The following is a 13909-nucleotide window of genomic DNA, read 5'->3' on the forward strand; positions in this document are numbered from 1 at the left end:
GTAGGTGTTACTATCTTCGGATTTGAAATTTTTCACTATAGCAAATTTTTCGTTTGTGTGATCTGCTTTTTTTTTTCAAGTATGTCATTGTCCGTACAACTCTCCTTTGTGCAGTAACCAGAGATTATGTTTTTGAAGAGCTGGAGGCTCCCCCATAGTGTGTGACAGTGTATCAGGTGTTGGTAAACAAGATCATGATAGATTTCTTTCATTGCTGTGAGAGTGAGTGACTGTCGAGTGTGATATATGATACCACACTGTTTATTGACTTTACTGTGAATGGCTTGTATGTGGTTTCTCCAGTTAAGTTTCTCATCAACAATAACTCCGAGGAATTTAGTATTTTGTTCGCGTTTGAGGACTGTATTACCAAGGTACAGAGGGTCCTGGTCTGGGGGTAAGTTTTTCCTTCTGTGAAAGATCGTGTAGTGGGTTTTCTCAGGGTTTAAGGTCAGTTTATTACCTATTACCCAAGTCCTGACTTTAGTTAATTCAGTGTTCATAGTTCTCATCAAGGAATGGAGGTCTGAGTTGCTGGCATAAAGATTACTATCGTCTGCAAATAAGTTGCATTTTATGAGTGTGCTGGCGTGGAATATGTCGTTTATGTACAACAAGAACAGTACCGGGCCGAGAATGGAACCTTGGGGGACGCCATACAAGATTGGTGAAGAGTCTGCTTGGTAATTATTATAGCAGACATACTGCATCCTGTTGAACAGATATGGGGTAAACTAATTGTGGGGCAGGTTCCTAACGCCGTAATGTTCAAGCTTTGAAAGGAGGATGGTATGGTCGACAGTATCTAAGGCTTTAATGAGGTCCAAGAATACACCGACTGTGAACTGACTGTCATCAAAGAATTTAAAATGTCATGAGTAAAGGATAGCAGAGCACTCTCAGCCGTCCTTCTAGCTCTAAATCCAAACTGGAAGTCTGTGAAGATGTTATTGGCATTGCAGAAGGAATTTAGTCTACTGTATTACATGCTAGCTTTTCCAGTATCCTACTCAAGGCTGGGAGGACTGATAAGAGGCGGTAATTCTTGAAGAGACCTTTGTCCCCAGATTTTTTTTTTTTTGCTGGGTGAACTTTAGCAGTTTTCAGTTTATCCGGAAAGACACCACTAGTGAAGGAGGAGTTACAAATGTGTATGAGGACAGGTAGTAATAAGTGGGCTATTTTCTTAATGGTGCTAATTGGTATATTGTCTTCGCCTGCTGCTGCATGTTTGGACATTTTTATGATGGCAAATAATTCATCTGCTGTGACAGGAGATAAGAGTAGCTCATTTTGCTGTCTGTTTTGGAGGTAGGCTCAAAATTCCTCCTGGTAATCTGGGATGCTCTCTACAAGATTTTTGCCAACATCAATAAAATATTAATTGAAGTGGTTGACAATGGGGGAGGGTTCCGTTACAACTGAATCATTTATCACAAAAGCTGAGTGAGGGACCGAAGGCTGAGTGTTCCTGTTCTGAATAGAACTTATGACATTCCAGGTTTTATTACTGTCGCCTGATGCTGATTGGCATTTCTAACTATTTGAGTTACTCTATGGTATTTCTGATACTTCAATAAGCACCACCGAAAGTTATGGGTCTTTTGCAAATTTCCTTTGGATTTATTTTTTTAATATCCCATAACCGTCCATACGGATCATGTAGCTGTGGCGGAGTTGTTCTTTTGGAAAAACCTTTCAGGCAGACTCGCACTCTGGTATTTAACTATTCAAGAATTCGCCCCCCGTGTTCAAGTACTTTCTATGACGAGCGAACGTTGTCGCGGATGCTTTGTCCAGACCAGTTACGTCTGTATCTTTGTTTACGCTATCGCAATTACGGGGTGAACATGACTTGATTCCTTGTGGACTACAGTCATTTTTGCTCTAGAGTCGGGGGAGGAAGCTTATCTACTTAAGTTACCTCTTCTGTTCTGGCAGTTTGAACTACGACAAGACATACTCCACCGCTGCAGACCGAATGCACAGGATACTGTCACACAAATTGCTGTACCTGACACACTACGAATGGCTGTACTTACTCTGTGCCACAATGTCCCTCATGCAGGCTATCCCAGACGTGACAAATGCCTAGCGGAAATAAGAAAACCTTAGAATTGGAATATCATGAATATAGACATCGAACAACTCATTGCTAAAGGTTCATCGTGTGTTGAGCTAAGGTCTCCACTGTAACGTCATTTCTACACAAGAGCAATTGACTTGTTACAACTTTCGAAGAAACACCAAAGTTATATTTACGTACTTCTACAGATCTGTTATTTCAGTTCTTTTGCAGGAAAAATCAGCCGAGGCAGTAGCCCACGCTCTAGTGAAAATATGATATGACCCATTCACGACACCCAAGGTTATTTTATCCGACAGCGTATCAGAGTTTAAGAATAAACTTTAACACAAATTTTCATGCAATACAGCATCCAACAAAGCTACATCACAACTTATCACCCACAGGCGACTGGTCTGGTTTAAAGAACCAATATAAAATCCTTGAAATTCTTGAGATATTATGAAACTCATGCACATGGCATGGGAGGACTGGTTACCTCAAGTAGCAGTTTCGATAAATGGGTCGATCAATAGTTCCACAGGCCAATTCCCCTACTGTATTGCTTATGGCACAGACAAATGTTTACCCCATGATGTTCTTACAGGAACTCCTCTACTTATGTACAACATGGACGATTACTCTAAAAAGCAAATCAATATTTTTACAAACATCCATGGCAAGGTACGGACACATTTATCAGCGTCTCGTGCTGAAATAATTTACAAACAATATAAACAGGCTAAGCTTACAGCGCTATCATGTTGAGAGAACCTGAAGGGATCTCTAAACAGTCGCCCAATTTTTCAGATCCAAATCTGATTACCGCCAAGGAAACAGGCATAAAAACAAATTAACCGAACACACAAATTATAGAGGTAATATATGCGGACTGACTAAGAAGGGTACACCCAGCCCTCCCATACACAACTCTTTGCCAGTGTGGTGGATCCTGTGCCGGCTGAGTTAGTAACTGGAATGAAGTAAGAATTTTTTTTTTGCCATCAAATGGAGTTAACCTAATAGACTATGGGCGCCATTGCTTTCACGGGTTAAATCTACGATGCCCTTTGGCTAAACTTCTTTAACTAGGCATACCCTAAATATGTGCCAAATTTCGTGCTTTTATCATCAAAGGCACAATTCATCCACATATGTGCTGCGCTTATAATTTAAGCTGCCCGAATTCACGCCAAGTACTGTAACATCTGGTAAAGGGGGGGGGGGGGGGGTAGCGGCTATATTCTGAGGCTATTTGAATACATGACAGTTGTAATACTCACATAACTATTATTAACCAATAAATAGATGACATGCCTGAGTGAGTGAGTGTGATATTCATCGCAGGAGGAAGACTCATGTTGTTATTATGGTTCAGATCCATGAGATGGAGTACCAAGGCGCCAACTTGACTGTCTACAGCACCTTTAACGTTGACTCTTCAGTGGGCCGCAAACTACAGTTTCGTCTCGACATGGACTCGACAAATCATATCACATCCAATCCCTATCTTGTGAGCCCTAATGGCACTCGTATCACCACTGCAGTGCTGGACAGCATCATAAATATGTGGACCATTGACGTGGCGCTTGCACAGGTAAAGTAATTCTCCTTAGTAGCGATGACACTGGTATTCTCTCTCTCTCTCTCTCTCTCTCTCTCTCTCTTAATTTATTCCAGACAAAGATGCGTGATATGCTTCCGAATATATATATATATATATATATATATATATATATATATATATATATATATATATATATATATATATATATATATATATATATATATATATATATATATATATATATATATATATATATACATAAATCCACAATGAAAACGTGGATAAATTTATTAAGTGCTCTTCCTCGAATTGGAGCTGACAAAGACTTTGAGGAGGTGACGCAACAACCAGGATATGGAGAAGAGAAACCCCGGAGTGGTTCAAGAGAGTCATACTCTCGTGTCTCGTCCCTAGATGGCGTTGCTCGTGGTGCTGGGTAGGTAGATCAGGTTCAATATTGCCCTTGTTAAATCAATTATGGACTACCCACCCATCCCATTGAACACCCTTAGTAAAACGTGCATTAAAAGGTTACAAGCAGTACAAAATATAGCCCTCAGATTTATATATAACATAAAATATACAGACCACATCAATAATGAACAGCTACACAAGAGAGCAAACCTCTTAGCAATCAATGTAGATATACACAACAAAGCTGTAAATATTTGGAAAAAAGTGACTGAACTTAACACAGAAACATATCAAAACTGGATAAATAATATAGACAACGAAGAATTCCAAGAACACAGTTGGTTTAAATCAGCCAGGAAGAAAGTAATTGAACCATCTCCTGCCCCAATATACATATAAAACATTAATAGAGAGAATAAAAGATGAGAGTGACCTACCAGCTCCACAAGAACCTGGCAGGCCTCTCCATACAGTGTACCTTTAGACTAACATAACTAATATTTAACATTTAACATTTAACATTGAACTAACATCTTAGTAAAAAAAAATAAATAAATAAATAAATAAATAAATAAATAAATGTGACTACCCTCCCAGTTACACAAGGACCTGGGCGGGCTCACTAACTCCAACAATAACAAATAATAATAATAAGCAGCATTATATAAATAAACCAATATTAATACAAAGGTCTGACGACCCAAGGGAGCAGAACAAAGACAAAACACCAATAAGAAAGATGAAGCGATCTGGTTGAGCCCAGATTCTTTCTACTCCTACTGTATTTCAGTTTCACCACTTTTCCTTCAACTCCTAATAATCTTCTTTCACCTCTTAACTAAAGACTTCGTATCGTATCGGCGTGGTTCGTAGCTCTGGGTGGAGGGGTTCGTAACACACCCCCCCCTCCAAAGACCTCCGTAGCGCGGGCGCGAAGGAGGTGATCACCTGGTTGAACAAAGATGGATCAGATTGTTGGGCTGTAATGAGCTCATCCTTACTAATGGTTTTATTGTACAGATCTTCTGTGGGTAGTAAGATATTGGAGGTGGTTTTAGATAAAGAGGGCCCATTTCGCACACTCTGTGACCGGGTGACAGCACAAGATGGGAAAAGATGAGGAATAGTTTCTTTAAGGTCAGTGGTGGAGTTGACAGGTAAGGGAGAGTCGACTGTCTTTATGTTAGGAACCACTAGATCTCCTACCAAGTCATTACCCAATAATAAATGAATGCCGCACACAGGCATTGGGTCTTTCCTAATGGCTATTTGCACTTCCCCAGTAATCAAGGGACATTGGAGGTGCACTTTAGCTAAAGGATAGGAAGAATGGGATGAGAGATCTGAAATTAGAACACTCATTAGTAAATGCGGTAGATATATCAGGAATGACGTTAAACAGGAGGATAGATTGTGCTGCGCCCGTATCACGTAGTATACGAATAGGGAAAGAACGAGACCCCTCTATGATTGAAATTTTTCCCTCATAGGTGAATGAAGAGAAGAGATCCTGATGGGGCCTTTCCACATTGGTGTTTGCTATTGGTTTGGATTTGGGATCCAGGGAACTACTTTTAGCAATTCGACACTTTGGGTGTTTACAAGTCTGGATCGTATGGCCTGGGTTTTTACAGTAAGAACAATAAAACTTGGTTGCATCAGGGGGGGTAGGTGTGGGACCTTTCGACCTACCACTCACGTCCCCAAGGTTATCATCAGAGGAGGACCTAACATGTCGGGAAGTACCACGTTCCCTACGGCACAGTGACTCCACCAGCAAGGCGTACTCATCAGCCAGCTCAGCAGCACGTCCTAAATTAACCTCTCCACGCTCCTCCACATGCTTCAAGATGTGAAATGGTATCTTGCTCTTCCACTCCTCCAGGACTACCAAGTTTAACAAATCCTGAGGTGGCCATTAAGAAAACCTAGATAAATTAATTAATGGTCAAAAGATAAGTGGATTACCCTAGAAAATATCACGGCAGTGGATAACCAGAAAGTCCCGGAAACTACCCAAGTTATACCTAGGGAAATTACACTTATGAATATTGTTCTTCTGAGAAGATCCTTAGATAAGGATAAGACTTGAAAGGGGAAGGGCGTATTACGGCATTAATATAAAGATCCGGATTAACAACCCTGAGATACTTGAAAGAGGAAGGGCGTATTACGGCATTTTATATAAAGATCCGGATTAACAACCCCGAGATACTTTAAAGAGGAAGGGCGTGTTACGGCGTTAATATAAAGATCCGGATTAACAACCCTGAGATACTTGAAAGAGGAAGGGCGTATTACGGCATTTTATATAAAGATATGGATTAACAACCCCGAGATACTTTAAAGAGGAAGGGCGTATTACGGCGTTAATATAAAGATCCGGATTAACAACCCTGAGATACTTTAAAGAGGAAGGGCGTATTACGGCATTAATATAAAGATCCGGATTAACAACCCTGAGATACTTTAAAGAGGAAGGGCGTATTACGGCATTAATATAAAGATCCGGATTAACAACCCTGAGATTCTTGAAAGAGGAAGGGCGTATTACGGCATTAATATAAAGATCCGGATTAACAACCCTTGAGTTTGGTATGATTGACCCCGAATGAGATAATGAGAAGAACAATAATGGAGGCTTTATAATTATGGGGTCCTGGTAGAGCGGGGCGTCCCAAGATATCACTTCACCCTAAACTAGTGACTATGGAACAGCCTACTCTGGAGTGAGGGTACGGCATTAAACAGATCCGGATTCTTCCCTACACTCGATAAGACTTACTACACGACTGCCACGTGTAATAACAGGTAAGCCTTATGACACTTGGAACCTAATATCCTACGTCTGTCACTCTTACTATACGATAATACCAATATATGCACACACATATGAAGGAAACTTTAAACTACCGTAAAGCAATTGTGAACAGAAGTGACTGGGAGGAATAATTAACACTGAGTAACAAGGGAGGAAGGAATATGGTACTTAAGGTCGTATCCTGTCACGGTCGCCATTTGTTACGAGTTGGGGATTTAGAATATAGTTATACGTCTACCCAGATCCCAACAGGTAACAAAAAAAAAAAACAAAGACAATCGGACTATAAAAGGGTAGACAAAGGATGCGAGTTTTCGTTGTGTATAATAAAGTACCATAAATCCCTTAACAAAATATTCAGCATATAAATTACCCTTAACCAAACTTAACCTAAACATTAACAGTATATACATATTAATACAACATAAACCATTTTGAAGCAAGTGGACGTGGGGGAGGCAATACAAGATAAAAGTACTTAAGTGAGGAGCTGAGATGGCTGACGAGTAAGGCTGAGTATTGTAGAAGACGGTAGGTAGTCACTGCCGTAGGTTTAGAGGATAGATGATCCTGTGGTCACTTCCCAGAGCCAAGTCCTCTCTCCTCGAATTGGAGCTGACAAAGAAGACTTTGAGGAGGTGACGCAACAACCAGGATATGGAGAAGAGAAACCCCGGAGTGGTAACTAAGACGAGTCATACTCGTGTCTCGTCCCTAGATGGCGTTGCTCGTGGTGCTGGGTAGGTAGATCAGGACAATAGATGGCGTGGTTCGTAGCTCTGGGTGGAGGGGTTCGTAACAATATATATATATATATATATATATATTGATAAAATCACACGGGAAAATGGAAACAACGGAGCACCTTCGCTTTCGTCTTTATTCAAGACATGTTCCTACACTTAAGAATATTTTTACTCTGCCCTATCGTAATGAATTTGTCCCGTTAGTTCGGTCCCTCAAGCTTCTAAATATTAATGTTGTTTTCAAGTATGACTCAACCATTACCAATATGTTAATAAGGAATAGCCCAAGTTTGAATGTAAATGGAAGTGTTTATTGTATTCCATGTAGCAAATGTAATTGTAATTTTGTAGGACAAACAGGAAAAACACTGCAGCTTAGAATCAAACAACATAAGTATAATATCAGAACTGCATCTGAAAGCAGTGCCCTGTTCGTTCATGTTAGGAATAATAATCACCCCATTGCTTGGGAAAAAAGCTTAGAAGTATTTAAATCATCTTGTGTCACAGAAAGACTTCTGGTTGAAGCTAGTTTGATTAAGGAATTAAAATCAATAAACCTAAGTGATGGTCAGTTCAAAACTGATAATATGTTACATAAATTTATTTGTCAGTGGCCCAAGGTTAAAAATGCTTTGAAAACCTTTGATCTAGATGTATGATAGTTATTTTGTGGGTCCCTTATTTTTGACCTGACCTGACTAGTCACGTCAACCCCCTTCTCTTAAGCTCCTCTACGTGTGTGTTGGTGTGGGGATTAGTGGATGACATCATTATGACCTGACCTCATGTTTTTAAGGTCACCCTGTATATTTAAGCCTCTCTCTGTCCATGTAATCCAGTTGCCTCTGAAGATGTCTTGAATAAAGACGAAAGCTAAGGTGCTCCGTTGTTTCCATTTTCCCGTGTGATTTTATCAAGATTTATCTTATCCACGTTTTCATTGTGGATTTACATGAAATATATATATATATATATATATATATATATATATATATATATATATATATATATATATATATATATATATATATATATATATATATATATATATATATATATATATATATATATATATATATATGCTGATAACCACAAGGAAACAAGAAAACACGAAGATCCCAAACGCTTTCGTGTAATTCACATCTCTGGAGTGAGTACAGACAAAGGAGATTCCCTGGATAATATTTCATTGCCCGTCTCGAAAGAGAGACTTCATCAAACTCATCAAACTATGTATTAAGGATTGTACATTTGAATTCAAATTTTTAGCATAATATTCTCCATTGAATTCAAATTTACAATCCTTAATACATAGTTTGATGAGTTCGATGAAGCCATCTTTCGAGACGGGCAATGAAATATTCCCCAGGGAATCAGTGAGGAACTCCAGTAAATCATCAACTGGGACCTTTGTAAAGAGTGATGTTACATCAAAACTGACCAGTTTAAAATCATAATTGTTTCAGATGAGTTCCTCGTTCTGGTGTCTGTTGTGGTGTATGTAGTACTGCTGCATTAGTAGTCTTTTCAGATGCAATTAATAACTTTTAATAATTTTTTTGATACCATGTATAACTTTTGTTTCCCATTGTAGTGTTGTAAGTTACGCTAAGAAGTACTCTAGTGCTTGTGTACAATAATTGATTCCGTCTGTATTGTTGAAAGGACTAGAAGTGCGTCTCATTAACCCCATTCACAGGTATTAGCTTTCCACGGTCACAGAGAATACTTTTATTAATTGTGTTTGTGCTGGTTCGGGATTTTCTCTAAGGGGCGCTTCCACTGCATTACCATCCACTATAAATAAAAAAACCCAATAACCAGTAGTGAGATATTCCGCAACATTATTTATTTATTTATTGATCTGAATTGATGCTATGTAAGGTCACCCATTGTTTATAAGCACTCTTAGTCCTTGTAAATTCAGTTGCCTCTGAAAATATTTTGAACAGAGACGAAAGCTAAGGTATTCCAGTGTCTCCCCTTTCCTGGCTGGTTTTATCACGTTTTGTGTATATATTTTGAATGCTTATGAGCTTACAGTATGTGTGTGTGTGTGTCTGTGTCTGTGTCTGTGTGTGTGTCTGTGTGTGTGTGTGGCAGGAGCAATTTATTATTCATGTACATGCCTCGTTCAATGGGCTAAGCGCTAATTGAACTATCTTATTCATGGCTTATTCTTCTTCACTATATGTACATCTAGTACCTTAGGTCCTTGCAAATAAGCTCTATGTACAATACAGTGCCTCACTCAGAGAGACAAGTAGGTAACTCTTTCTGCTACTACAGACAGGGAGGTGGAAATGGAGTGTCGGTTTGTCTGGGAATGTCAACAACCACGTTCGTGTAAGCGTGACAGCACAAGCCAGGGAGCCTACCAGTATGCCGATCTACTCCCGGGCCTGGGTAAGTTGCGTTACGCTTTTCTTCCTTACAAAACTTAGCCACTCACGTTTCTTTGCTCCTTTACAAAGATTTAGTGTCTCATATCTTATCTGTATTTGTTTGTTTGACAGATGAGCGCCGGGGCAGGCGACGTGGACGCCTCCGCCAATCCCATCATTATCTACGCTGAGGTGAAGCAAGGAAATAACCCCGTCGTCGGCGCCCGTGTTAGGTTAGCTTAGTACAGGTGTTGCTGGCAAGATAGACCAATTCCCAATGAAGTTCTTATAATTGTAATGATAATTGACCTATACACTAAGCTTCTTCACCCACTTTTTAAGTTATTAGCGAACGCCAAAGTTATTGGAAGTGATTGGTTGCTGGTTGAACCACGTAGTAACCAACAACCAATCAACTTCTAACAGTTGCGGTATGTCTTAAGGAAGTGAAAATAGGCGAAACTAAACATTGTTTAGAAGACGACGTTATTAACATTAACTATATATTGTTTAGAGTTTTAGACGATGCTATCATCACTGTATGAACATGTTTACAGGGCATATGTGAGTCAACCAGACACAACAGCCCGAGCCACTGAGTTAGAGCTGCTGGATAATGGACAAGCAGCAGACAACCAGGCAGGAGATGGTGTCTACTCCCGCTATCTCACTGTCTACTCTACCACAGGGAGATACGCCGTCAAGGCTCAGGTGTGAGGCTTGCAGCTATGTGTGCTCTTTTCCGCGAGTGTGTAAATTATATGATATTCTAAAGCTAAAGAGTTAAGAAATAATATTATTTATAAGTGGATAGTAACAGGAGCAAGAAGGTGACATCGAGGAGGTGAAGGATACACAAGAAGTGAGGAGAATGGGCATCCAGGAGGCAGTAGTGTGTGTGTATGTGTGTGTGTGTGTGTGTGTGTGTGTGTATGTAATAATAAATAATAATAATAATAATTAACGGTTTATTGAAAGAGCTTGGCAGCCAGAAGGCTGAAAATATACAGTTACATATTTGGGGAATGGGTTACGAATTACAAATAATATACAAGTAACATAAGTGACACAAATAAGACATATAATAACTTAGATGGGGATCAGCTCAAACTACAGTTCATTTCAACATAGTGACAGTGTAAGGAGCAGTGTTTACTGGGAGTGAATACACTGATTTATTACATGTTATTGATAATTTTTACAATGGTTGGGACTGGGCTGTTCTTATAGCGATCAGTTCGTGCACGTATGGGCTGGATGCGGTTGTGGTGTCGAACAGCAATTCTCGGACAGGGGATCTCAGGTGGTAGTAGGAGCCGGTGTCGGGGATGGTGTAGAAGCTTCTTACCAAATTTGCAGATGAGGTCGTGGTGATGGTCAGTGAGAGTCGAAAGGGTCAGTGTGTTGAGCGCTTCTTGATATGTGGAGTAGGAAGGGGAGAGAATAATATTGCATGCCCTCTTTTGCACTTTTTCTAGGTGTGTTTGTATGTGTGTGTGTGTGTTTATAAGAACATAAGAAAATAAGGAGTCTGAAATAGGCCGGTTGGCCTGTGCATGGCAGCTCCTGTCGAGAGTTACTACTACTCTCTATCATCCATGAATCTATCCAGCCTCCCTTTGAAACTTTCCAGCGTTCCAACCCTTACTAAAAGGTTGCTAAGCTTGTTCCACTCGTCCACCACCCTATTTGTAAACCAGTTCCTTCCTATCTCCCTCCTAAACCTAAACTTATCCAACTTGAATCCGTTGTTCCGAGTCCTATCCTGCTCGGATATTATAAGAACTTTATCTATATCCACTTTATTGATTACTTTCACCCACTTGAATACTTCTATCATATCTCCCCGCACTCTTCGTCTTTCTAGGGAATGCAAGTTAAGTTTCTTTAACCTATCCTGATATGGAAGGTTTCTAAGTCCCGGAATCAATTTCGTCATTCTTCGCTGCACCGACAGTAGTGAATTGATATCCATTCTATAATAAGGGCATCAGAACTGAACCGCATAATGGAGGTGCGGCCTGACTAGCGCAAGATATAGTTGCAATAAGACTTCTGCACTCTTATTACTTACACTTCTAGATATAAAACCCAATACTCTGTTTGCCGAATTTCGAACATTAACGCACTGTTTTCTAGGCCGTAGGTCTGGGCTTACAAGTACCCCTAGGTCTCTTTCACAAGTCGGCTTCTCTAGGTTGATGTTGTTAAGGCTGTATACATTGACAGTATTAGTTCTTCCAATATTAAGTACGCTGCACTTGCTGGTGTTGAATTTCATTTGCCATTTTTCAGACCACCCCTGCAGTTTATTTAGATCCTCCTGTAATGCATTTGCATCATGCCCTGAATTAATCTGCCGCCCTATTTTGGTGTCATCCGTAAAATTTCTTATGCCACTGCTGATCCCAGTATCTAGATCGTTTATGTAGATTGTGAACAAGAGTGGACCTAGTACTGACCCCTGGGGAACCCCACTGGTTACACGGCCCCACTCAGATTTAACACCATCGACGTTGACCCTCTGCGTTCTATCGGTGAGCCATGATTTTATCCAATTTAAAACTTTCCCCTCGATACCATGAGCCTTAATTTTTCTCAGAAGCCTCTGATGCGGTACTCTGTCAAATGCTTTGCTAAAGAAAATAACATCGTAATTTTCGTCATTATCTACTACCTCGAAGACTTTCCGAGAAAATGTCAGCAGATTTGTTAGACAAGATTTTCCCTTTGTAAACCCATGTTGAGAATCATAGATTAATTTGCTTTTCTCTAAATGCGATGGGATGTTATCTGCTATAATTGATTCAAGAAATTTCCCCACTACTGACGTCAAACTGATCGGCCGGTAATTTGAAGCTGATGCTCTGTCTCCATTTTTGACTATGGGTAATACATTTGCCTGTTTCCACAAGTCTGGCACAACTCAGGTGTCTAATGATTTTGTAAATAAGTTTACAAGGAGTCCGCTAATCTGTTCCCTACACTCTTTCAAGACTCGAGGGAAAATTTCATCCGGCCCTGCGGATTTTGTCTTCTTTAGTTTATTTATCTTCTTAAAAACGTCCTCTTTTCTGATAGTGATATTCTTTAAATTCTCTTCTTCTTTTCCCTTAAATATCAGTTCCACCTCTGGAATTTCATCGCGAATTTCCTCTGTGAAAACTGATAAGAAGTAGCTGTTCAATGCTTTGCTTATTTCCTCACTGCCATTTATCACTTCTCCCGTCCCTGACTTTAAAGGCCCAACTTTGTCCTTGACCTTTGTTCTATATACCTGGAAAAATCCCTTGGGTTTCGCCTTGGATTCTCTTGCTATTTTGATTTCAGAGTCTCTCTTTGCTTTCCATATATTTTTCTTGACATTCCTAGATAGTTCATTATACCTATTGCTGAGCTGCTCCTCCCCTCCCTTTAATTTCTTGTATATTCCTTTCTTTATTCGTATGTGTTGTTTAAGTTTTCTGATCATCCCTCTTGGCTCATTCTTATTTGACCTAATTTTTCTGTATGGTATATTTTGTTCTTGTGCTTTATGTAGTATACTAGTGAATATATTATAGTCATGATCAATTGTTGTGTCATCTATGACCTCACCCCTTCCTACTGGTGACTGACGTGATTGTTCCCAGGTGACCTCACCTAGGTACCTTCTTAACCCCTGATAATCCGCCAACCGAAAGTTTGGGACTCTGACCATATTGTCATTGTTTTTCGTTTCCCAATTTAGGGTGAACCTGATTTCTCTGTGATCACTGTTACCTAGTTCTTCCCCTACTGTGATATCTCTGATAATATTTTCTTTATTTGTTAATACTAAGTCTAATATATTGTCACCTCTTGTAGGTTCTGTAATTAGTTTTTTCAAAAAACTGTCCTGTACGTCTTCAGAATCATAGTCACCTACAA

At 39.7% G+C, this 13909-nt stretch overlaps 1 protein-coding gene across 1 annotated transcript; it reads left to right on the plus strand.

Moving 5' to 3' along the window:
• Positions 1 to 3422: 3422 nt before the first annotated feature.
• On the plus strand, positions 3423 to 10740 carry LOC121864093 (calcium-activated chloride channel regulator 4A-like). Its single transcript, XM_042363001.1, has 4 exons — positions 3423 to 3662; positions 9906 to 10022; positions 10133 to 10233; positions 10558 to 10740. The coding sequence occupies exons 1-4, from the start codon at positions 3435 to 3437 to the stop codon at positions 10715 to 10717; spliced, it is 606 nt and encodes a 201-aa protein (XP_042218935.1). The 5' UTR covers positions 3423 to 3434; the 3' UTR covers positions 10718 to 10740.
• The last annotated feature ends 3169 nt before the right edge of the window (positions 10741 to 13909 follow it).

This window comes from Homarus americanus, unplaced genomic scaffold (genome assembly GCF_018991925.1).
Source record: "Homarus americanus isolate GMGI-L3 unplaced genomic scaffold, GMGI_Hamer_2.0 scaffold55027, whole genome shotgun sequence".
Classification (NCBI taxonomy): Eukaryota; Metazoa; Arthropoda; class Malacostraca; order Decapoda; family Nephropidae; genus Homarus; species Homarus americanus.

Coding starts and splice junctions, on each gene's coding strand:
- LOC121864093 (XM_042363001.1), top strand. CDS start 3,435: ATGGTTCAGATCCATGAGATGGAGTACCAAGGCGCCAACTTGACTGTC. Junction 3,663..9,905: donor TTGACGTGGCGCTTGCACAG/GTAAAGTAATTC, acceptor CTGCTACTACAG/ACAGGGAGGTGGAAATGGAG. Junction 10,023..10,132: donor CGATCTACTCCCGGGCCTGG/GTAAGTTGCGTT, acceptor TTTGTTTGACAG/ATGAGCGCCGGGGCAGGCGA.